Here is a 24,358-nt window from a genome sequence, read left to right as displayed (position 1 = left end):
GATGATAATGTGTTTCATCATTTATTCTGTTTGCTTTTTCCTTTTGTCTTTGATAAGAGAGCTTTAGAGCGGTTGTCTTCCTTATTTCACATTCTTTGTAAATCTTTTCCCTCAAATAATTCGAATATCTTCTCAAGATCAGAGTGATTCTTGGTGGGTCCCAGGAACATACTATCAGATGAACTTTTATCACTCCATTCATAATATCTTGATTGATTTTTATTAAACTGTGAGTCCATAAGGTGAGTGATATAACTCCATAGTCATTGATAATTGTTTTTTCATATCGCCTTTATTTTGAATATTATTAATTTTTAAATCCAATAGTAATATTTATTTTTCATGTACCCTAAAATTCACACAGATCAGTTATTACATTATTATGTTTTATTATAAAATACCTTTATTAAAGTTTTTTTCTGTTTATCAAATTTGATCAGTATTCTTTTTAAAGAGAATCTATTTTTATACGTTTTATAATATACTTGGGTTTTGTTTTGTACTACGGAGCTGATATAGAATATATATCATATTTTAATAAGCAGGCTGTTTTCCCTCCCTTTAAAGTCTGGATTTTGAGGGTGTTGGTTAGGCCAAGAATTCTTGAACGGTGTGTATGGTAAATATCACTATTCTAGAAAAGGCATAAAACGAGAATGATATAACAACATGAAGAAGAAGCAGAATGAAATGGGAGTTGACTGAGAAAAGGAACTTTTGCAGCTGCTTTTCTGAGCCAACATTTCAAATGACAGTGATGAGCTGGAGGGGGACTGTTTAAGCAGACAGGAAATTTATTTAAATACTCGAAAAGCTGTTTTAATAAAAGATGACATGACCTATTCATAAGAGTACACAGTTGTGGCTCTGAAACTTATTTCCAAATTTCAGCAGGCTTCAAATTATAAAAGCATAGAATTGCCGTAGGAGAAAAAGAACTTGGGGCTTGGTCATTTACCCACCCCCTGGGGGCTCATGGCAGTTAAGTAACTTGCTCTTAGTGACAGGCAGGTTCTGTCTGCCTGATCCGTGCAGAGGCCTGTTTGACACTGTGCTCTCCCTAACTTTAGTTTTCTTTCTGTTTAACAATAGATGCTGTCTGTGGTACAGGTGTGTTGTTAGGCTGTGCTTAGAATGTAGCATAAAAGATTCTAGTATTTCTGAATGGGAAAATTCAGCATTTATATTTAAAGCGTTTTTAGTGCTTTTAACTTTTTCTTACCAAATGTGTTCATCAAGCAGTCTGTGAAAAATTTTCTTTATGATGTCTGACCTCCTTATTTAGTTTTATAACGTAGCTATTTTGGTTCCTGATTTCTGAAAAGAACTCTTTGTGATTTGGAACCAAATAAAATTTATGATATTATAACTATATAATTAAATGTTAGATGATTCTCTTATCAGTTGTTTTAATGAAATAGTGGAGCATCTATTTACCTTTATTACCAAGTGCACTTGTAATGATATTATGGTGAATAAAATCCAGCCCAACATTGACGGTGTTTTCTTTCTGTATTGTGGTGGAGTCTCTTTTTTTAGTTCTAGTTGCTAAAAATAGTTTTTTGAATTTGCAGCTGGTTTTAGAAGAAGTTTCCGTCTTAGTAGAAAAGATAAGAAAACAAATAAATCCATGTATGAGTGCAAGAAGAGTGACCAGTACGACACAGCCGACGTGCCCACTTATGAGGAGGTGACACCCTATCGACGGCAGATGAATGAGAACTACAGACTCGTTGTCTTGGTTGGTAAGTGATTGTTTTGTGTGTGTGATGCTGAGGAAATAAGTGAGACCGTGGGAATTTAACTTCAAAGAGCACAATGTTGGAAATTTTCAAGCTAAAAAAATCTCGTCTTAACACCTTTTGTTCGGCCTCGAAAATGATGTCTTTAGTCTTTTTGTACTTATGACATCGAGGAGACTTTCAAGACCTCTGGGCTACGGCGTTGGCATTTTACTGGACCCTCCGTGGGAGGGGGGAGAGCAAATGCTGTCACAATGTATTCAGCATATCAGGGCAACTAAGTGATAGAAATGAAAAAAATTAATGTAATCGCGTTTCTTTTGATTCATTTTGAGGCGGTAGCCATGGTATAAGCTTCCTGTGGGTTTAGATCTTTGGTGAAGTTCTAGGGTGTTTAAAGCTAGAGAGTTAGTGAAACTGCCAGAAGTAAATATTTGCGGGGATTTCCATAAGTATTGGTCTGATTTGCATTAACATCCTAGTAGACGTCTCGTCCAGCCTTTAAGATAGGAGCAGACACAACCTCCGTGTCCCCACCCCACCCTTGTTTGTGTTTCTTTAAAAGTGTGGTGACAGGTGTATAAGCTCCAAGGATCAAAGCCAGTGATTTGGGGGGAAAATCTGGAGCCTAGAGTCTATCTCTTGTTAATTGTGCCTTTATAAATTGAAGATGACAGTTATGGGGATGAGAATAGATGGAAAAGCTAAAGAATCCCCCTTTTTATTAAGATGGGGGTCCTTTGAAGGTAACAGCGTGTTCGTAACAGGCGGGACGTGACCAGTAGGAAATGATGCAGTTCCTCACATCCAGTGGCTCTGGAGGTGATCATGGCATCGTCAGATATTCCCACTGTTGGCACTATTTAGAAATACGTATTCACACACTCCAAGGTGTCCTTTATTGACCATGCCCTCTTCTTCTAGTCTGTGTATACTGGGCCCTCACCCCCTCTCCAGCCCCACCTGGAAGAAGATTCTCCGTAGGTCTTCATGTTGACTGGAGAGCTTACAGCCCCAGCGTCCCTCCTTGTGGAGCGGGGCGAGCGAGACCCCAAGCCTTCCCCAGTTCCAGATCCTGTTCCTGTCCCCGCCGCAGCCCTCCCCCGAACCACCCCTCAGCAGCGCCGGTCCCTGCAGAGTCTCTCCCATCCCTGTGCATACCTGCTCTTCTCCCAAGTCTGCCCCTCACCTGAGGTCAGGTATACTTTGTGATAAAAGGGCAGAGAGAGTGTGATTTCCTCTGTCCCCTTAAATCTAGGTGACCCTCGCTAGTCCAGGAGTTATTATTACAACTATGTAACTTCTGGTTTTCTCTACGGGATCTAATTGAAACAAAAAAGTAGGATAAACCTTGCCTGTTTTTCTTTCCTATAGGTGCTAACAATAACAAAAACCCTGTCCTTGGGGCTGAAGAAGGGGAGATAGATGAGGATAAGTTATGAGTCTGAATACTAATCCAGGGAAGAATAAAATTAATCACAGAAGCAGCTAACGATAGTTGGTGATTATGGAAAGGAAATAGCCACTCCCTAGAATCTTCCAAAGGAAAAGGGGGAGGGGAAAGCTTGGCCTCACGCAGATAGAATTAATCTCATGGGTTTCTGTTAAAGGGTACTGTATGCAGATGTCATTCCCCAGCCCTTAAGGAAATTCCTAGTGTCTATTTTGTAGATTCCTTGACACTTTTCAGGAGTAGTTAATCCTGTTATCTGTGAATAGAGACAGTTTTGTTCCTTCTTTGCAGGAAGTTCTTAATTCTTGCCTTATTGTATCTCCTCCTTACTCCAGGCTCCCCAGCGTGATGGTGAATGGCAGTGGTGCTTTGTCCTCCGTCTTATTGAGACAGTATTCAGTCTTTCACCAGGAAGTATGATACTAGCTATAGGTTTTTTAATAGATACCCTTTAGCAAATTAAGAAAATTCCCTTCTATTATTAGTTTGCTGAGAGTATTTATCATGAACCGATGTTGAATTTTGTCAAGTGTTTTTTTTCTGCATCAGTTGAGACGATTATATGTTTTGTCATTTGATCTGCTGACTCATATGGATTGATTTTTGAATGTTGAATGAGCCTCGCCATTCCCAGCACAAACTCCACTAAGTCGTGACGTATTAGTCTTTTGTATAGCACTCCATTCAGTTAGCTGGCCTGCAGTTTTCTTATGATGTTTTTGTCTGCTTTTGTATCAAGGTAATGCTATATTCATTAAACATGTTGGGAACTGTTTCCTTCTCTTCATTTCTCTGGGGAGTTTCTGTAGAATTAGTATTATTATTTTTTAAAATGTTTGGTAGAATTCCCCAGTGAAAACCCATTTGGGCTTGGAGCCATCTTTTGGGGGAGGTTTTTAACTACAAATTTAATTTCTTAAAAAAAAAAAAAGGGAGGGGAGAGAGAGAGAAGGGGTGGAGAGAGGGCGAGCAAGCATGCAAGAGAGTGCATCTCTACACACACACACACACACACACACACACACGACTGTTAGGTTATCTTTTTTATTTTTAACATCTTTATGGGAGTATAATTGCTTTACAGTGGTGTGTTAGTTTCTGCTGTATAACAAAGTGAATCAGCTATATGTTTACATACATCCCCATATCCCCTCCCTCTTGCGTCTCCTTCCCACCCTCCGTAACCCACCCCTCTAGTGGTCACAGAGCACCGAGCTGATTCCCACTAGCTATTTTATATTTGGTAGTATATATAGCTCCATGCCTCTCTCTCACTTTGTCCCAGCTTATCCTTCCCCTCCTTGTGTCCTCAAGTCTATTCCCTACGTCTAGGTCTTTATTCCTGTCCTGCCCCTAGGTTCTTCAGAACCTTTTTTTTTTTTTTTTTAGATTCCATATATATGTGTTAGGATACGGTGTTTGTTTTTCTCTTTCTGACTTATTTCACTCTGTATGACAGACTCTAGGTCCATCCACCTCACTACGAATAACTCAATTTCATTTCTTTTTATGGCTGAGTAATATTCCATTGTATACATGTGCCACATCTTCTTTATCCATTCGTCTGTCGATGGACATTTAGGTTGCTTCCATGTCCTGGCTACTGTAAATAGAGCTGCAATGAACATTGGGGTGCATGTCTCTTTTTGAATTATGGTTTTCTCCAGATATATAACCAGTAGTGGGATTGCTGGGTCGTACGGTAGTTCTATTTTTAGTTTTTTAAGGAACCTCCATACTGTTCTCCATAGTGGCTGTATCCATTTACATTCCCACCAACAGTGCAAGAGGGTTCCCTTTTCTCCACACCCTCTCCAGCATTTATTGTTTGTAGATTTTTTGATGGTGGCCACTCTGACCAGTGTGAGGTGACACCTCATTGTAGTTTTGATTTGCATTTCTCTACTGATTAGTGATGTTGAGCATCCTTTCATGTGTTTCTTGGCAATCTGTATATCTTCTTTGGAGAAATGTCTGTTTAGGTCTTCTGCCCGTTTTTGGATTGGGTTGTTTGTTGTTTTGATATTGAGCTGCATGAGCTGCTTGTATATTTTGGAGATTAATCCTTTGTCAGTTGCTTCATTTGCAAATATTTGATCCCATTCTGAGGGTTGTCTTTTCATCTTGTTTGTGGTTTCTTTTGCTATGCAAAAGCTTTTAAGTTTCATTAGGTCCCATTTGTCTATTTTTGTTTTTATTTCCATTTTTCTAGGAGGTGGGTCAAAAAGGATCTTGCTGTGATTTATGTCATAGAGTGTTCTGCCTATGTTTTCCTTTAACAGTTTTGTAGTGTCTGGCCTTACATTTAGGTCTTTAATCCATTTTGAGTTTATTTTTGTGTATGGTGTTAGGGAGTGTTCTAATTTCATTCTTTTACATGTAGCTGTCTAGTTTTCCCAGCACCACTTATTGAAGAGGCTGTCTTTTCTCCACTGTATATGCTTGCCTCCTTTACCAAAGATAAGGTGACCATATGTGCATGGGTTTATCTCTGGGCTTTCTACCCTGTTCCATTGATCTATATTTCTGTTTTTGTGCCAGTACCATACTGTCTTGATTATTGTAGCTTTGTAGTATAGTCTGAAGTCCAGGAGCCTGATTCCTCCATCTCCATTTTTCTTTCTCAAGATTGCTTTTGCTATTTGGGGTCTTTTGTGTTTCCATACAAATTGTGAAATTTTTTGTTCTAGTTATGTGAAAAATACCATTGGTAGTTTGATAGGGATTGCATTGAATCTGTAGACTGCTTTGGGTAGTAGAGTCATTTTCACAATGTTGATTCTTCCCATCCAAGAACATGGTATATCTCTCCATCTGTCTGTATCATCTTTAATTTATTTCATCAGTGTCTTATAGTTTTCTGCATACAGGTCTTTTGTCTCCTTAGGTAGGGTTATTCCTAGGTATTTTATTCTTTTTGTTGCAATGGTAAATGGGAGTGTTTCCTTAATTACTCTTTCAGATTTTTCATCATTACTATATAGGAATGCAAGAGATTTCTGTGCATTAATTTTGTATCCTGCTACTTTACCAAATTCATTGATTAGTTCTAGTAGTTTTCTGGTAGCATCTTTAGGATTCTCTATGTATAATATCATGTCGTCTGCAAACAGTGACAGTTTTACTTCTTCTTTTCTGATTTGTATTCCTTTTATTTCTTTTTCTTCTCTGATTGCTGTGGCTAAAACTTCCAAAACTATGTTGAATAATAGTGGTGAGAGTGGACAACCTTGTCTTGTTCCTGATCTTAGAGGAAATGGTTTCAGTTTTTCACCATTGAGAACGATGTTGGCTGTGGGTTTGTCATATATGGCCTTTATTATGTTGAGGTAAGTTCCCTCTATGCCAACTTTCTGGAGAGTTTTTATCATAAATGGGTGTTGAATTTTGTTGAAAGCTTTTTCTGCATCTCTTGAGATGATCATATGGTTTTTCTCCTTCAGTTTGTTAATATGGTTTATCATATTGATTGACTCGCATATATTGAAGAATCCTTGCATCCCTAGGATAAATCCCACTTGATCATGGTGTATGACCCTTTTAATGTGCTGTTGGATTCTGTTTGCTAGTATTTTGTTGAGGATTTTTGCATCTATGTTCATCAGTGATATTGGCCTGTAGTTTTCTTTCTTTGTGACATCTTTGGTATCAGGGTGATGTTGGCCTCGTAGAATGAGTTTGGGAGTGTTCCTCCCTCTGCTATATTTTGGAAGAGTTTGAGAAGGATAGGTGTTAGCTCTTCTCTAAATGTTTGATAGAATTCGCCTGTGAAGGCATCTGGTCGTGGGGTTTTGTTTGCTAGAAAATTTTAATCACAGTTTCAATTTCATTGCTTGTGATTGGTCTGTTTATATTTTCTCTTTTACCTTGTTCAGTCTCAGAAGGTTCTGCTTTTCTAAGAATTTGTCCATTTCTTCCAGGTTGTCCATTTATTGGCATATAGTTGCTTGTAGTAATCTCTCATGATCCTTTGTATCTCTACAGTGTCAGTTGTTACTTCTCCTTTTTCATTTCTAATTGATTTGAGTCTTCTCCCTTTTTCTCTTGATGAGTCTGGCTAATGATTTATCAATTTTGTTTATCTTCTCAAAGAACCAGCTTTTAGTTTTATTGATCTTTGCTATTGTTTCCTTCATTTCTTTTTCATGTATTTCTGATCGGATCTTTATGATTTCTTTCCTTCTGCTAACTTTGTGGGGTTTTTTGTTCTTCTTTCTCTAATTGCTTTAGGTGTAAGGTTGTATTGTTTGAGATTTTTTGTTGTTTCTTGCGGTAGGTTTGTATTGCTATAAAATTCCCTCTTAGAATTGCTTTTGCTGCATCCCATAGGTTTTGGGTTGTCTTGTTTTCATTGTCATTTGTTTCTAGGTATTTTTTGGTTTCCTCTTTGATTTCTTCAGTGATCTCTTGGTTATTTAGTAGTGTACTGTTTAGCCTCCATTTGTTTGTATTTTTTAAAGGTTTTTTCCTGTAATTGATATCTGGTCTCATAGCGTTGTGGTCGGAAAAGATACTTGATATAATTTCAGTTTTCTTAAATTTACCAAGGCTTGATTTGTGACCCAAGATATGATCTATCCTGGAAAATATTCCATGAGCACTTGAGAAGAAAATGTGTTCTGTTGTTTTTGGATGGAACGTTCTGTAAATATCAATTAAGTCCATCTTGTTTAATGTATCATTTAAAGCTTGTGATTCCTTATTTATTTTCATTTTGGATGATCTGTCCGTTGGTGAAAGTGGGGTGTTAAAGTCCCTTAATATGATTGTATTACTGTCAGTTTCCCCTTTTGTTGCTGTTAGCATTTGCCTTATGTATTGAGGTGCTCCTTTGTTGGGTGCATAAATATTTACAATTGTTATATCTTCTTCTTGGTTTGATCCCTTGATCATTATGTAGTGTCCTTCTTTGTCTCTTGTAATAGTCTTCATTTTAAAGTCTATTTTGTCTGATATGAGAATTGCTATTCCAGCTTTCTTTTGATTTCCATTTGCATGGAATATCTTTTCCCATCCCCTCAATTTCAGTCTGTATGTGTCCCTGGGTCTGAAGTGGGTCTCTTGTAGACAGCATATATACGGGTCTTGTTTTTGTATCCATTCATCCAGTCTATGTCTTTTGGTTGGAGCATTTAATCCATTTACATTTAAGGTAATTATCGATATGTATGTTCCTATTACCATTTTCTTAATTGTTTTGGGTTTATTATTGTAGGTCTTTTCCTTCTCTTGTGTTTCCTGCCTAGAGAAGTTCCTTTAGCATTTGTTGTAAACCTGGTTTGGTGGTGCTGAATTCTCTTAGATTTTGCTTGTCTCTAAGGTTTTTAATTTCTCCATCAAATCTGAATGAGATCCTTGCTGGGTAGAGTAATCTTGGTTGTAGGTGCTTCCCTTTCATCACTTTGAATATGTCCTGCCACTGCCTTCTGGCCTGCAGAGTTTCTGCTGAAAGATGAGCTGTTAACCTTATGGGGATTCCCTGTATGTTATTTGTTGTTTTCCCCTTGCTGCTTTTAATATTTTTTCTGTGTATTTAGTTTTTGATAGTTTGATTAATATGTGTCTTGGTGTGTTTCTCCTTGGATTTATCCTGTATAGGACTCTCTGTGCTTCCTGGACTTGATTGAATATTTCCTTTCCCATATTAGGGAAGTTTTCAACTATAATCTCTTCAAATATTTTCTCAGTCTCTTTCTTTTTCTCTTCTTCTTCTGGGATCCCCTATAATTCGAATGTTGGTGCATTTAATGTTGTCCCAGAGGTCTCTGAGACTGTCCTCAATTCTTTTCATCCTTCTTTCTTTATTCTGCTCTGCGATAGCTGTTTCCTCTGTTTTATCTTCCAGGTCACTTATCTGTTCTTCTGTCTCAGTTATTCTGCTATTGATTCCTTCTAGAGAATTTTTAATTTCATTTTTTGTGTTATTCATCATTGTTTGTTTGCTCTTTAGTTCTTTTAGGTCCTTGTTAAACGTTTCTTGTTTTTTCTCCATTCTGTTTCCAAGATTTTGGATCATCTTTACTATCATTACTTTGAATTCTTTTTCAGGTAGACTGCCTATTTCTTCTTCATTTGTTTGGTCTGGTGGGTTTTTATCTTGCTCCTTCATCTGCTGCATATTCCTCTGTCTTCCCATTTTGCTTAACTTAGTGTGTTTGGGGTCTCCTTTTCACTGGCTGCAGCTTCATAGTTTCCGTTGTTTTTGGTGTCTGCCCCTAGTGGCTAAGGTTGGTTCAGTGGGTTGTGTAGGCTTCCTGGTGGAGGGGACTGGTGCCTGTGTTCTGGTGGATGAGGCTGGATCTTGTCTTTCTGGTGGGCAGGACCGCGTCTGGTGGTGTGTTTTGGGGTGTCTGTGACCTTATTATGATTTTAGGCAGCCTCTCTCCTAATGGGTGGGGTTGTGTTCCTGTCTTGCTAGTTGTTTGGCATAGGGTGTCCAGCACTGTAGCTTGCTGGTTGTTGAGTGGAGCTGGGTCTTAGTGGTAAGATGGAGATCTCTGGGAGAGCTTTCACCATTTGATATTATGTGGAGCTGGGAGGTCTCTGGTGGACCAATGTCCTGAACTCGGCTCTCCTACCTCAGAGGCACAGGCCTGACACCCGGCTGAATCACCAAGACCCTGTCAGCCACACGGCTCAGAAGAAAAGGGAGAAAAAAAAGAGAGAGAGAGGGAGAGAGAGAGAGGGAGGGTGGGAGGGAGGGAGGGAGGGAGAGAGAGAGGGGGGGCGGGGAGAGAGAGAGAGAGCGAAAGAGTAAAACAAAGTTATTAAAATAAAAAATTTTTTAAACTTTAAAAATTTAAAAAATAAGAGAGCAACCAAATCAAAAAACAAATCCACCAATGATAACAAGCACTAAAAACTATACTTAAAAAAAAAATGGACAGACAGAACCCTAGGACATATGGTAAAAGCAAAGCTATACAGACAAAATCACAGAAAGAAGCATACGTGTACACACTCACAAAAAGAGAAAAAGGAAAAATATATATATAAAAAAAAGGAAGAGAGCAGCCAAACCAATAAACAAATCCACCAATGATAACAAGCGCTAAAAACTAAACTAAGATAAACATATAAATCAGAAACTAGTCAGTCACATACAGCAAACCCCAGGTCTACAGTTGCTCCCAAAGTCCACCACCTCAATTTGGGATGATTCATTGTCTATTCAGGTATTCAACAGATGCAGGTACATCAAGTTGTTTGTGGAGCTTTAATCCGCTGCTCCTGAGGCTGCTGGGAGAGAGTTCCCTGTCTCTTCTTTGTTCGCACAGCTCCTGGGGTCCAGCTTTGGATTTGGACCCGCCTCTGCATGTAGGTTGCCTGAGGGCGTCTGTTCTTCGCTCACACAGGACGGGGTTCAAGGAGCAGCTGCTTCGGGGGCTCTGGCTCACTCAGGCGGGGGGGGAGGGAGCGGTACAGAGGTGGGGCGAGCCTGCGGTGGCAGAGGCCGGCGTGACGTTGCAGCAGCGTGAGGCACGCCATGCGTTCTCCCGGGTAAGTTGTCCCTGGATCACAGGACCCTGGCCGTGGTGGGCTGCACAGGCTCCCGGGAGGGGCGGTGTGGAGAGTGACCTGGGCTCGCACACAGGCTTCTTGGTGGCGGCAGCAGCAGCCTTAGCGTCTCACGCCCGTCTCTGGGGTCCGCGCTGATAGCCGCAGCTCGCGCCCGTCTCTGGAGCTCATTTAGGCAGCACTCTGAATCCCCTCTCCTCGTGCACCACGAAATAAGGCAAGAAGAAGTCTCTTGCCTCTTCGGCAGCTGTAGACTTTTTCCCGGACTCCCTCCCAGCTAGCCATGGCGCACTAGCCCCTTCAGGCTGTGTTCACGCCGCCAACCCCAGTTCTCTCCCTGCGATCCGACCGAAGCCCGAGCCTCAGCTCCCAGCCCCGCCCTCCCCGGCAGGGGAGCAGACAAGCCTCCTGGGCTAGTGAGTGCTGCTCGGCGCCGAGCCTCTGTGCGGGAATCTCTCCGCTTTGCCCTCCGTGGCCCTGAAGCTTCCCCCCTCCGTGGCTCCGAAGCTTCCCCCCCTCTGCCACCCGCAGTCTCCGCCCGCGAAGGGGCTTCCTAGTGTGTGTACACCTTTCCTCCTTCACAGCTCCCTCCCACTGGTGCAGGTCCTGTCCCTTTTCTTTTGTCTCTGTTTTTTCTTTTTTGTTTTGCCCTACCCAGGTACATGGGGAGTTTCTTGCCTTTTGGGAGGTCTGAGGTCTTCTGCCAGCATTCAGTAGGTGTTTTGTAGGAGTTGTTCCACATGTAGATGTATTTCTGATGTATTTGTGGGGAGGAAGGTGATCTCCACGTCTTACCCCTCCGCCATCTTGAAGGTTCTCCCTAGGTTATCTTCTTGAGTGAGCTTTGGCAGTTTTTCTGAAGGAATTTGTCCGTTTCATCTAAGGTGCCAATTATATAAGCGTAAAGTTGTTCATGATATTCCTTTATTATCATTGAATGGGCTGTAATGTCCTGTGGTAGTGTCCCCACTTTCATTCCTGATATCATAATTTGCGTCTTCACTCTTACATCAATTATCTATTGTTGTATAATAAGTTACTGCAAACTTAGTGACTTTCAAACAGCAAAATGTGTATTGTAGGAAGGTTTCTGTGGGTCAGAATCGGGGAGTTTGGGCATGACTTAGCTGGTCCTCTGTTCCGTGGCCCCAACAGGGCTGCAGACGTATCTGGGGCAGAAGCAAGGGTCTCATTTGAATTCTAGACCGATGAAGGATCTGCTTCCGAGGCCGTGTGGTGTCGGCAGGATTCTCAGGCCACCCCCAATTCCTTCCCACTCGGGAGCTGCTTCATCAAAGCGTGTGAACGGAGAAGGTAATCGAGAGTCAGCCCGGAGCTGGAGGCCACAGCCTCACACAGCCTGGCAACACATCCCACATTCTGTTTGTTAGAAGCAAATCACGGGTTTCACTCACGTTCACAGAGAGGGAGTTACACAAGGGTGTGAAGAGCTGGACGTGAGGGTCGTCGCTGGCCGTCTTGGAGTCCACCTGCCCAGCTCTTTGTCCAGTTTACTGGTCTTGTATAGCACCAACTTTACATTTAAAATTTAAAAAACTTTTCACAATTTCATTGATTTCTGCTTTTTATTATTATTTCCTTTCTCTGCCTACTTTGGATTTATTTAATTTTCTCTTTTTCTAGTTTTGTCAAGTTTTTCTAGTTTTATCAAGTTGAATCTTAGGTCATTGAGCATAATTAATTGTGCATAAATTTTTAAATTTCCCTCTAAGCGCTGCATCCTACAAATTCTGATCTCTTGTGTTTTTATAACATATCATTCAGATCAGAATATTTTCTAAATTCCTTTGTAACTTCTTTGACCAATGAGTTGTTTACAAACATGTTATTTAATTTCAAAACACTTGGGGATTATCCAGATCTCTTTTGGTTATTGATTTCTTGTTTAATTTCATTATAGTCAGAGAATATGCTTTGTATGATTTCAATTAAGTTTGTCAGAATTTCTTTCTTTTTTTTTTTTTTTCTGGCCCAGAATATGGTCTGTGTTGTTAAATGTTCTGTGTGTATTTAAAAAGAATGTGTTCTGTTGTTGTTGAATAGAGTGTTTTATAAATATTATTTAAGTCAACTTGGTTGATAATGCTATTCATGTCTTCTATTTTCTTACTAATTATTTGTCCATTTGTTCTGTTAATTGTTGGGAAAAGAATTAAATTCTCTGTAACTGTAGCTGTGTCTGTTTCTCTTTTTACATCAGTCCACTTTTGTTTAATAGATTTAGAAGCTCCGTTGCTAGGTAGATACACATTTAGGAGTATTATGTTTTCTTAATGAATTCACTCTTATTTGTAATACTCTTTTTTACCCCAGGTAATATTCACTGTTCTGAAGTCTACTTTGTATGATATATAACGTAGCCACTCAAGCTTTCTTTTGCTTATTGTTTGCCTGGTACATCACTTTCTGTCTTTTTACTTTAACCCATCTATATGTTTATTTTTTGAGGTTGTTTTTTTTTCCAGACAGCATAGTATTGGGTCTCATTTTAGTTATCCAGTCTCACAATCAGTGTCTTTAATTGATATGTTTAAACTTTAACATATATGTTTATATATATATTAAATAATGGTTGGCTTTAAGTCTACTGTTTTATTATTTGTTTTCTATTTGGCCATTTGTATTTTTTAAAATTTTTCTTTGTTCCCATTTCTGCCTTCTTTTGGGTTATGTGACTATTCTTTCTTATTGGATTTTAATAAATTTGATGACTTTTTGGCTTTATCTCTGTGTGTAATTATTCTCTAGTTGTTTTCAGGTTTTTTCCTTATCTTTGCTTTTTAGCTGTTGGATTATGATGTATCTTTTATTTTGAGTTTAACCTGTCTGGACTTCCTGGACTTCTCAAATCTGAAAATTTATGACATTCACCAAATTTTAGAAATTTTTGGCCATTTTTTTTCAAAGACTTTTTTGCCCTAGCCACTTTCCCCTCTACTTCTGGGGCTCCAATAGCACATATGTTAGACCCTTTACTGTTGTCTGACAAGTTTTTCCAAGTGTTTCTCTCTTTCTCATATTTGATGATTTGTATTGGTTTATCTTCAAGGTCTCTTGACTCTTTCCCTCAACATCTCTGTTTTGCTGTTTAGCCCACTGAGCAAATTTTTTTTTCTTTCAGGTATTGTATGTTCTTCAATTGGGAAATTACCAGTTCTTTTTCATAGTTTTTGTTTATCTAGTAAGAATTTCATTTTTCCATTCATTTCAAGTGTGTTTACTTTTACCTCGTGAAGCTTAGCTGCTTTCTTGTCTTGGAAAATTCCAACATCAGGGTCATCTTGGGGTCAGCATCTGTTGTATTTTTCCTTGAAAATTCGTCACCTTTACCTTGTTCTTTGTATGTTGAATCATTTGTTCTGTACCCTGGACGTTTTGAACATTATTTCATACAGACTTTGGGTCTTATTATATTCCACTGGAAGATGCTGAGTTTTTTAGCAGGCTGTCAGCCCGGCTAGGCTCTCTCTACGTGCCTCAGTTCAGTTTTCAAGTCTTTGCTCTGCTGCTTTGGGTCTGGGCCATGCGTGTGACGCTTGGGGTAGTCAGAGGCATTGGTGTGAATCGTAGTTCATTTTTGCAAGCCTCTGTGATGCTGCTTTGGGTTCATCTCACTCGTGCACAGCTTCGGGGTAAACCCACATCTTTGTGGGGTCTTGGCTGTGCGGCCCCCTGCTCCACGGTTCAGCTCTGAGAGAGACTCACCCTCTGGGCAAAGCCCAAGAAGAGATAAAAAAAAATAAAATGGGAAACTTCACCCCCTTGGGGGTCACCTCTCCAGACCTGACTTCCTTTTACTCTCTGCCTGCTTTTGTTTGCTTTTCCAGAGCCCCAGATTGTTGCTTTTTGTGTGCCATCCAGAGGTTTTAGTTGTAATCGGTGGGCCAGGTAGGCTGTATTGAGCTTACCCTGCTGGAGCGGAGCTAGAACTCCCAGCGTATACAGCTGTGCAGACTGGCACTCTGCAATCAGCCTCCTCAGAATGGGGTAACACAGCCCTAACTTTCGTGTCTCCTGCTCACGGTTTCAAAGGGTCATCAGGACAGAAGAAAAACACAATGTCATCCCAACTACTTTTTAAGGTAAATTAATGGTCCCAGAAATATGTATCACAACATTCCACTGTGAGCCCAAAATCACAGCATGATCCGCAGTGTTTTGGCTTCTGCTTTACATGAGTATTGGTTGTCTAGATCCACGATCATTGAACTAAAACATATCTGGGTGAGATCTTTAATGAAGACGTTAGTTTAATTGTAGGCACTTATCTTGCCCTGAATCCCCTTTGCCTCTTGATCTTCAGGTTCCTGGCACCTGTCTTTGAATTGAATGTGGACTCTGTCTTGTGGGCCAGGTGCCTTAGTTTTCAAACAAGCACACTGCTTGCTCTTGTCACTGTATATTTACATTCCCAGCAGGATCCTAGAGCTTTCTTAATTTTAATTTTAGTTGTTTAGTGTGTGACATCACTCAGACTGCAGGAACTGCTCTTTCACTGTCTCCTTCTTGGAATTCCTTAGGTTTCTGAGGCCTGATTTTCAGGGGAAATTTCCCTTTTATCTCCCCAAAGGAGTGTTACCCTCAAGCAACTCCTACACTGGAGATGCTAAATGTTGATGCTTCGAAGTGGTACAGTCATTGAAGATTCTTATTTCCTGTGCTATGTGCTTCTCCCCCACTAGCATTTCCTTACTCTTTGGAGTTTTCCGGGTGTTATTGAGTGAATAATTATTGAGTGAATAATGAATTGCATTACTTCAACAACAAGCAAAATATCCTTTTTTATGACTTAGATTTCTCTATTATTTACTAAGATCTAACTATAACGTTTTATTACTCTCTGATGTTCCCAACTGCGTTCAAAGTGTCCCAACTGTTTTTCAATTTTAACTTGTTTCTTAAGTGGGCCCTGACCTTCCTCTGCCCTGCGTAATAACAGTAGCTAAGAAGTATCGAGCGCCCTGCATAATAACAGTAGCCAACACGTATCGAGTGCCCTGCGTAATAACAGTAGCCAACACGTATCGAGTGCCCTGCGTAATAACAGTAGCCATTATGTATCGAGCGCCCTGCGTAATAACAGTAGCTGACACGTATCGAGCGCCCTGCGTAATAACAGTAGCCATTATGTATCGAGTGCCCTGTGTAATAACAGTAGCCGACATGTATCGAGCGCCCTGCGTAATAACAGTAGCCATTATGTATCGAGTGCCCTGCGTAATAACAGTAGCCAACACGTATCGAGCGCCCTGCGTAATAACAGTAGCCAACACGTATCGAGCGCCCCGCGTAATAACAGTAGCCAACACGTATCGAGCACCCTGCGTAATAACAGTAGCCATTATGTATTGAGTGCCCTGCGTAATAACAGTAGCTGACACGTATCGAGCTCCCTGCGTAATAACAGTAGCCATTATGTATTGAGTGCCCTGCGTAATAACAGTAGCCATTATTTACCGAGCGCCCTGCGTAATAACAGTAGCCATTATGTATTGAGTGCCCTGCGTAATAACAGTAGCCATTATTTACCGAGCGCCCTGCGTAATAACAGTAGCCAATATGTATCGAGCGCCCTGCGTAATAACAGTAGCTGACACGTATCGAGCACCCTGCGTAATAACAGTAGCCATTATGCATCGAGTGCCCTGTGTAATAACAGTAGCCAACACGTATCGAGCGCCCTGCGTAATAACAGTAGCCAACATGTATCGAGCGCCCTGCGTAATAACAGTAGCCATTATGTATTGAGTGCCCTGTGTAATAACAGTAGCCAACACGTATCGAGTGCCCTGCGTAATAACAGTAGCCATTATGTATCGAGCGCCCTGTGTAATAACAGTAGTCAACACGTATCGAGTGCCCTGCGTAATAACAGTAGCCATTATGTATCGAGCGCCCTGCGTAATAACAGTAGCCATTATGTATTGAGTGCCCTGTGTAATAACAGTAGCCAACACGTATCGAGTGCCCTGCGTAATAACAGTAGCCATTATGTATCGAGCGCCCTGCGTAATAACAGTAGCCATTATGTATTGAGTGCCCTGTGTAATAACAGTAGCCAACACGTATCGAGTGCCCTGCGTAATAACAGTAGCCATTATGTATTGAGTGCCCTGTGTAATAACAGTAGCCATTATTTACCGAGCGCCCTGCATAATAACAGTAGCCAATATGTATTGAGTGCCAGGAGCTGTGCTCAGTTCTGTGCTTATATTATTTCATTCAGCCCCTACCATGACTATGAGGTAAATACTTTTCGTATCCCCATTTTACAGAAGAAACTCAAGCACAAAGAGGAGAGAGGTTACTTGCCCAAGATCCAGCTACTAAGCTGTGGAGCCAATTCAGACCCAGACAGTTCAAGACCAGAGCCTTGTTCCTTATCTCACTGTGGAACATTGCTTCTAATCTGTAAAATCAGGGCTGTGCTGACACTGTTTGCCGGTTCCAAATATCCTACTTTTCTCTTTTATTCTTTGATTTAGGGCCCATCCATTCATTTTCCTAACACATAGCTCCATGTTTTGTGGAAGTTTAGAGCTGAGTCTACTGAGAGCATCTCTCGTGCAGGAGTCACGTTTCCACCTGGGGCCTCGGGGTCAGGCCAGCCCTGCCTTCCCTCCCTGCGCCATCCACGAAGGGCCCCGTGTTGCACACAGCGTCACTGGCCCACTTACCTTACTGGTCTGCTTTCCTGCTCCTCACATTGGCCAGCTCTTCCCTGAAGTGTCCTAGCCGATTTGCCTGCTCTTTCCCTCTTCCATCTCTTCACATGTTCGGCAGCCCACCTGGGTAGCTCTCCCGGCCACCATAGAAGAGCTCCGGGCTTGCTTTTACCGTCTCCTCCGTCTTCAGGCTTCAGCCATAGCCCCCAGCCGTGTTGTGATGGTGGAGACAGCCGCGCCCGCTACCCCAACGGGGTAGCCTGCAGCCCCTGCTCCGGCACTTCCCAGACTTTAAAAGGCATTTGACTCGCCTGGGGATCTTGTTCACATGCAGGTTCTGAGCTCATACCCTGGGGCGAGACCAGAGAGTCTGCGTTTTGCTTTTTGCCTGCCGTTCCTGGGTATACGGAGGTACCAGCTCTGTGCACCCTGGGGAAGCCCATTGCTCTCTTCGGTGGGGTTCAGTTGCCGTTACGTTCTTTGTTGATGGTTGCCAACTGGCTGCAATTTATTTTGATTTTCTACTTTTCCTCGCCTCACACTTCCGTTTTGTGCTTTTGCATGCAGGTGTTATAATGGTGGTTTTAAAACTTCTGATTTTTCTTAATCTGCTATTCTGGAATATTTTAGGTTTGGTCTATCTGTTTAGAGCAACTGATTTATGATTTTTTAGCCTTTATTCTGAAATTCCTATTAGAAAAATAAGTTTATTTGAAACTCTTTAGCTCTTAACACTTTTATTTCCCTATTTTGGAGCAAGTGCTGGTAAAAGGTAATTTTTAATAATGCAGAACTTTTTACTATTGCATAACAACAGAACAGACTTAATGAAGAATATTGGTCTTATTTTTTTGTGATGTTAGAGTACATATTATACCTAGGCAAATAGTAGATCCTGTATCTCTACATGAAAAATAGAGAAAGAAAAATCACGTAAAAATATTAAATTCACACAAACTTCTTATCCTGTTTCTCCTAAAGGCAGGGTTTATAAACTTTTCAGAATCAGGAATGCCTGCACAGGTGGAGGCCTGGCAATTGCATGAAGCTGGCGTCACTGACTGAACATGAGGATGTGTCTTCTGCCTTCTGCCTGCACCGTGGCCTTCTGTAGACTGGCCTTCTAAAGAATTTCCCGTTATTCACTTTCTTCTATGTGGTCACCACTCAGAAAGCCTTCCTGCTTGTCCTGTACGGCACAATTTGAGGTATCGGAAGTTTAGAGTTTATTGTCTCGAGAAATCTCCATCTACTAGATCCCGTGATACAGTGCAGGGTAGCGTGGATGGTCAGACACAGGCTTCTGGGGCAGGACGGGCTGAGTCCCCATCCAGCTCTGCACTTCAGTAGCTTGTGACACCTGCACATTTCAGATTTTCTCTGGCTTCAGTTTCTTCATCTAAAAAATGAAACTAATACGATCACCTGCTTTCTAGGTTTGTTTGAGAGCTAAATGAAATATTTGCAAAGGGTTTAGGCCAATTCCTGGCCCCACTAAAGTTTTAATAAAATGTAGCTCTTATATATTAGCTAAAAATACTAACAAGATAAACATGAAGTGTTCAAACATGAATAGGCCTCTGCTGATTTTGAAACTCAGTGTTCAAAATGCTTAATAAATTAGATTATTTAGCAGTTTATCATCTAAAAGAGGTAGTCAAGCAGTGGACTCCAGTTTTGGAAATTCTCATTGTTCCTGCATTAACTGTCTACTTTTCTTGATTGTAAAAATTATATATTTAAAAAATAGTTCTTGGATCCTGTAACGTGTACAGAAGATGGAAAGAGTATAAGCATCATGGTCCCCAGCCTCATTTGTTTTCTCTCAGTGTTCACAAAGCCATCAGGAATAACGGTGTTTGCCCTGAAACTGTTAGATAAATATCGTTAAGGAGCTACCCAGAATTATTATCTCTACATTTTTCCCATAATATTGCATGACTTTAATTCTCAGACTTAATGTTCAAGAAATTAAAATTATCCAAGTTGTTAACATGGCAAAAATATGACACGGGAGGACTTTGAGCCTTGATCGGAAGTATTTAATTTTCTCTTCGTTTTGAAAAGATGCTATTCCAAGCCACATTTTAGCAACTAAAACATCTCAGGGATGGTTTCTGTTATATTTCCTTCTTCATTTAAAAGTATTTTCCAAAAAGTATGTTAAAACCAAATGACAAGCATTTAGTACATTTTTCTACATAAGTTTTATCTTTGGCAAAACCTGACTTTTTAAAAAGTAAAGTAATAAAACCAAATAATGTGTGTGTGTTTGCGGGGCGGCTACTAAAACCCTTCACAGCTTAAGGCAGTAAAGAGCAAGGCTTATCTTGTGGATGGTCAGACAATCTGTGACTTGTTCTATCTGGTTATGAGACATAAGAGGAAACTGACAATAAATCTTTCTGTATGTTTCACCTTCCACGTTCTAGCGTGAAGCCCTAGTCTGCCTCCTTTGTGCTGACTCTCCTATGTTGCCTAAAGACTACCTTGTGGAAGTAGTTTGAATAAATCAGCATTTGTAAGACTGTTGCCATTTTCCCATAAAACTGGCAGAGCAAAATGTCTCCCACATAAAGCAGAAAGAAAAGTAAGCAATCATGACCAAATGTAAATGTTAATATGTTTATTAGGATTCCCATAGCTTTTGTTGAACGTTGATTGAAGGTTTGTGGGAATTAGAGTCTGCTCTGCAGGATTTTAGAGAGACAACTATAAACCCAAAAGTTATCATTGAATCTATGAGTGTGTGATAGATTTAAAATGATAATCCTTGTATGTAAGAGATAAATATGATCTTTATTACAATCACAGTTGGCTGTTGGTCTGTCTTAAATGTTTACACTCTGGCTGACTTCCTGGGCATAAATCACAGTTATGTTCGTTTGGGTCACGGACCGTGCCAGGTACTGTTCTAGACGTGTGAATTCATCACTGAAGAACACAAACATTTTTTCCCTTGGGGTGTTTACATTCTAATGAAAGGACATATAGACAGAAAACGTACTCATAATAAATTAGTAATAAATAGTAAAGTCAATTGTATTGTACTTAGAGGGTGATAAATGTTGTAGAAGAAAGTAAAAGCAGAGCAGAATCAGGGGACTTGGGCATTGGCCATTTTGAATAGAGATCATGGGAGCCTCATTGAAAAAGTTTTGAACAAACTGGAAAGGAATGGATAAGGGAATTGTCCATCTCTCTTCTGCTTAGCTAAGGAAGACCCAAGGATGGTTTTATGTTGCCTTTTAATTTTACTGCACTCTTGTCATAGCCCTGAGTTAGAGGTGAGACAGGTACTTAAGTCGAAGTCTGGTGTAAATAGCTGCTTTGGAAAAAATAATGCTGTTTCAACAAGCCTCCTACTTCCTTTTTCTTTTCTTTCCTCTTCTCCTCCTTTTCTTCTCCTTCTCCTCCTCCTCCTTCTGACATCAGCATAAAAACTGATGCTTCTTTAATTGCATTTTCTTCTATTATGAAAGCAAGAGAGGAAAGAAAATCAGAATCTGTGACAAGGTTTGTTATGAACTACGAAGTTGCTGTGTTTTCTATGTAGTTTGATTCCCAGGGTTTTATGAACAGATTTGTCCACTCTCTAACACAAAAATCCAGCCACACACTAATGCGATCATTATAAGATTGTGAGTCAAATATAATAGTGTGATTGTTTTTATTTTATGCCTAGAGCAGCAAATATAGTATATAGTGCTGCAATATGATAAGTAGACTTTTTATAACATGTGTCTGATCTAAGGGATACCTAGAGATTTCATTTGATTTGTTTTTCAGTAAATCAAATGAGTAAGTGTGTTTTTTTTAGGTCACAAAAGCAGTTTGGATATTTATTGCAGTCTCCAGTAATTCTGATATTTTTCACTGGATAGTAAGAGTAACAAGTCTGGCCAATAGCATAAAATGTCTGGGGGAAAATGTGGAAGAATTGTCATGTTAAGTAGTGCAGGTACACTGGAGGTAAACGTAGTAAAAGCTGCATCTGTGTCAGTAGCTTTGCACATAATATACCATCTTTATGTTTGTGCCAACATGTTCAAAGTTCAGTAGCAAAAGTGAATAGTACTTGGTCAGAGCAACAGATTTCTTTCCAATATATAATTTAATATTAGACATAAATAAACGTCGATTTTATTATTAATATACTATGTCTGTTACATGAATATATAGTATGTTAAAACTAATTGGGCTAATCTCCACCTACCTGTGTCTCTTTCTGAGAAGTTTGTTTCCTAACAAATTAATACTATAATTTTTAGCATATTGACCTTTTATGTGTAAGGTACCACCCATCCTTATTTACATTATTAAATTCAACTTGATGCTCATCAGCCTTAAGAAAAACTACAATTAAATTCTGTGCTGGATATTTAGAAATTAGAAATTACTTTATGTTAATTCTTTGTAGGAGTACATGAGTGTCATTTGGAAAAAAAAATACCACGTTTCATACATTATTTTCACAATAGTAATATTGTTCTAGTAAATAATTATTCAGTGACTCAGGATCTGTGCTAACACATAAATAAGTAGATGGTTGAAGATTCAAAGTACAATGTCATAGAGCTGGGCCATTTTTTTTTTTTTAGAGTAAGAATATCATACCAATATTTTAAAGCATTCTTTTGGTGTTCTTACAGTTTCAAAGTGCTATTGTAGGCACTGGTTTTACTGCCTCAATGCTTTCTTCACTCATTTAGCCTTTAAAAATTTTTAATTGTACATGTCGATTTCAGATTCAGAAAGTAGATCTTTTGGGGGGCCATGTTTACAGAATGAAAAACTTTTATGCTCAACTAACTATGAATTAATTTTGAAAGGATATTGTGCTAGCATTCTAATACAAACTTATTTCTTATTTTCTACACACAAATCATAAATCCCTAAACATATTCATGGAATAAAAAGAAAAAAATCTGAAAAGATAACAATGGAAAAAACCTCAACCTCTCATAATTTCATAGATAATGAGTCAATAATTTCAACAGACTTTGGGGTCATTTGGGTCAAAGTTGACATATGTCTTAATTCTCCTACATAAAGACTGAGAATTTACATAAAGATTTTTTTTCAAATCTTTTAAAAAATTATAAATTAATTTTTTGATTCCATATTTTTCATTTCAAAATGATCACCAAAATAAGTCCAGTTACCATCCGTCACCATGCAAAGTTGTTACAATATTATTGACTGTATTCCCTATGCTATATATTACATCCCCATGACTTAGCTATTTTATAACTGGAATTTTGTACCCCTTAATCTCCCTCACCTATTTCACTTATCCGCCTGGCCCCCTTCCTTCTGGCAACCACCAGTTCTCTGTATCTTTGAGTCTGTTTCTGTTCATTCGTTTTGAATTTTAGATTCCACATATAAGTTAAATAATATGGTATATGTTTTTCTCCATCTGACTTATTTCACTTTAGCATTTAACTCTCTAGGTCCATCATTGTTGTAGCAAATGGTAAGGTTTCATTCTTTCTTATGGCTGAGTAATACTCCATTGTATGTATGGACCACACCTTCTTTATCCGTTCATCTGTCAATGGACACAGGTTGCTTCCATATCTTGGGTATTGGAAATAAGGATGCAGTGAACACAGGGGTGCATATATCTTCTTGAATTAATATTTTTGTTTTCTTTGGAAAACTATCCAGAAGTGGGATTGCTGGGTCGTATGGTAGTTCTATTTTTAGTTTTTAAAGGACCCTCCATGCTGTTTTCCGCAGCAGCTGCACCAGTTCACGTCCCACCAACGGTGCACCACATCCTTGCCAACAGCTGTTATTTGTGCTCTTTTTGATGATGGCCATTCTGACAGGTGTGACATAGTATCTCATTGTGGGTTTGATTTGCATTTCCCTGATGATTAGTGATGTTGAGCATCCTTTCATGTGTTTGTTGGCCATCTGTATGTCTTCTTTGCAAAAAAAAATCTGTTCTGTTCCACTGATGTATATGTCTATTTTTGTGCCAGTACCATTCTGTTTATATTACCATAGGTTTGTAGTATAGTTTAAAATCAGGAAGCATAATACCTCCAGCTTTGTTCTCCTTTCTCAAGATTGTTTTGGCTATTTGAGGTCTTCTGTGTTTCCATATGAATTTTTTTCTTTTTTTTTTTAATTAATTAATTTTTTTGCTGCATTGGGTGTTTGTTGCTGCATGTGGGCTTTCTCTAGTTGCGGCGAGCGGGGGCTGCTCTTCATTGTGGTGCGTGGGCTTCTCATTGTGTGGCTTCTCTTGCTGTGGAGCACGGGCTGTAGGCACGTGGGCTTCAGTAGTTGTGGCATGCAGGCTCAGTAGTTGCGGCTCACGGGCTCTAGAGCGGAGGCTCAGTAGTTGTGGCGCACGGGCTTGGTTGCTCTGCGGCATGTGGGATCTTCCCGGATCAGGGCTCAAACCCGTGTCCCCTGCATTGGCAGGCGGATTCTTAACCACTGCACCACCAGGGAAGTCCCTCCATACAAATTTTAGAATTATTTGTTCTAGTTCTGTGAAAAATGCCATTGGTATTTTAATAGGGATTGCACTGAATCTGTAATTTCCTTGAGTATTATGGTCATTTTAACAATATTAACTTTTCCAGTCCATGAACACAGTTTATCTTTCCACCTGTTTGTGTCGTCTTCAATTTATTTCATCAGTGACTTATAGTTCTCTAAGAACAGGTCTTTTACCTCCTTAGGTAGGTTTATTCCTAGGTATTTTATTCTTTTGATGTGATGGTAAACAGGATTGTTTTCTTAATTTCTCTTTCTGATAGTTTGTCATTAGTGTATAGAAATGCAACAGATTTCTGTATATTAATTTTATATCCTGCAACTTTACTGAATTTATTGTTGAATTCTAGTAGTTTTTTGGTGGTGTCTTTAGGATTTTCTATGTATAGTATCATGTCATCTGCAAACAGTGACAGTTTTATTCTTCCTTTCCAATTTGG

The 24,358-nt window shown here is 39.6% G+C and overlaps 1 protein-coding gene across 3 annotated transcripts in view; it reads left to right on the top strand.

The window, feature by feature from the left end:
- Window positions 1-24,358, top strand: part of MPP7 (MAGUK p55 scaffold protein 7) — a 217,015-nt gene that overhangs the window by 161,147 nt on the left and 31,510 nt on the right. For 2 of the 3 annotated variants that reach the window (XM_057544611.1, XM_007188420.2), the window contains exon 11: window positions 1,575-1,745. The exons of the other annotated variant lie outside the window; for it this stretch is intronic. In XM_057544611.1, coding sequence (XP_057400594.1) covers window positions 1,575-1,745 — 171 coding nt within the window. The remainder of the gene's footprint in view (window positions 1-1,574; window positions 1,746-24,358) is intronic. 3 annotated transcript variants of the gene reach the window in all.

The sequence above is a fragment of the Balaenoptera acutorostrata genome, chromosome 3, assembly GCF_949987535.1.
Source record: "Balaenoptera acutorostrata chromosome 3, mBalAcu1.1, whole genome shotgun sequence".
NCBI lineage: Eukaryota > Metazoa > Chordata > Mammalia > Artiodactyla > Balaenopteridae > Balaenoptera > Balaenoptera acutorostrata.
Note: the sequence above shows the minus strand (reverse complement) of the source record. Positions and strands in the feature narration are given on the sequence as shown.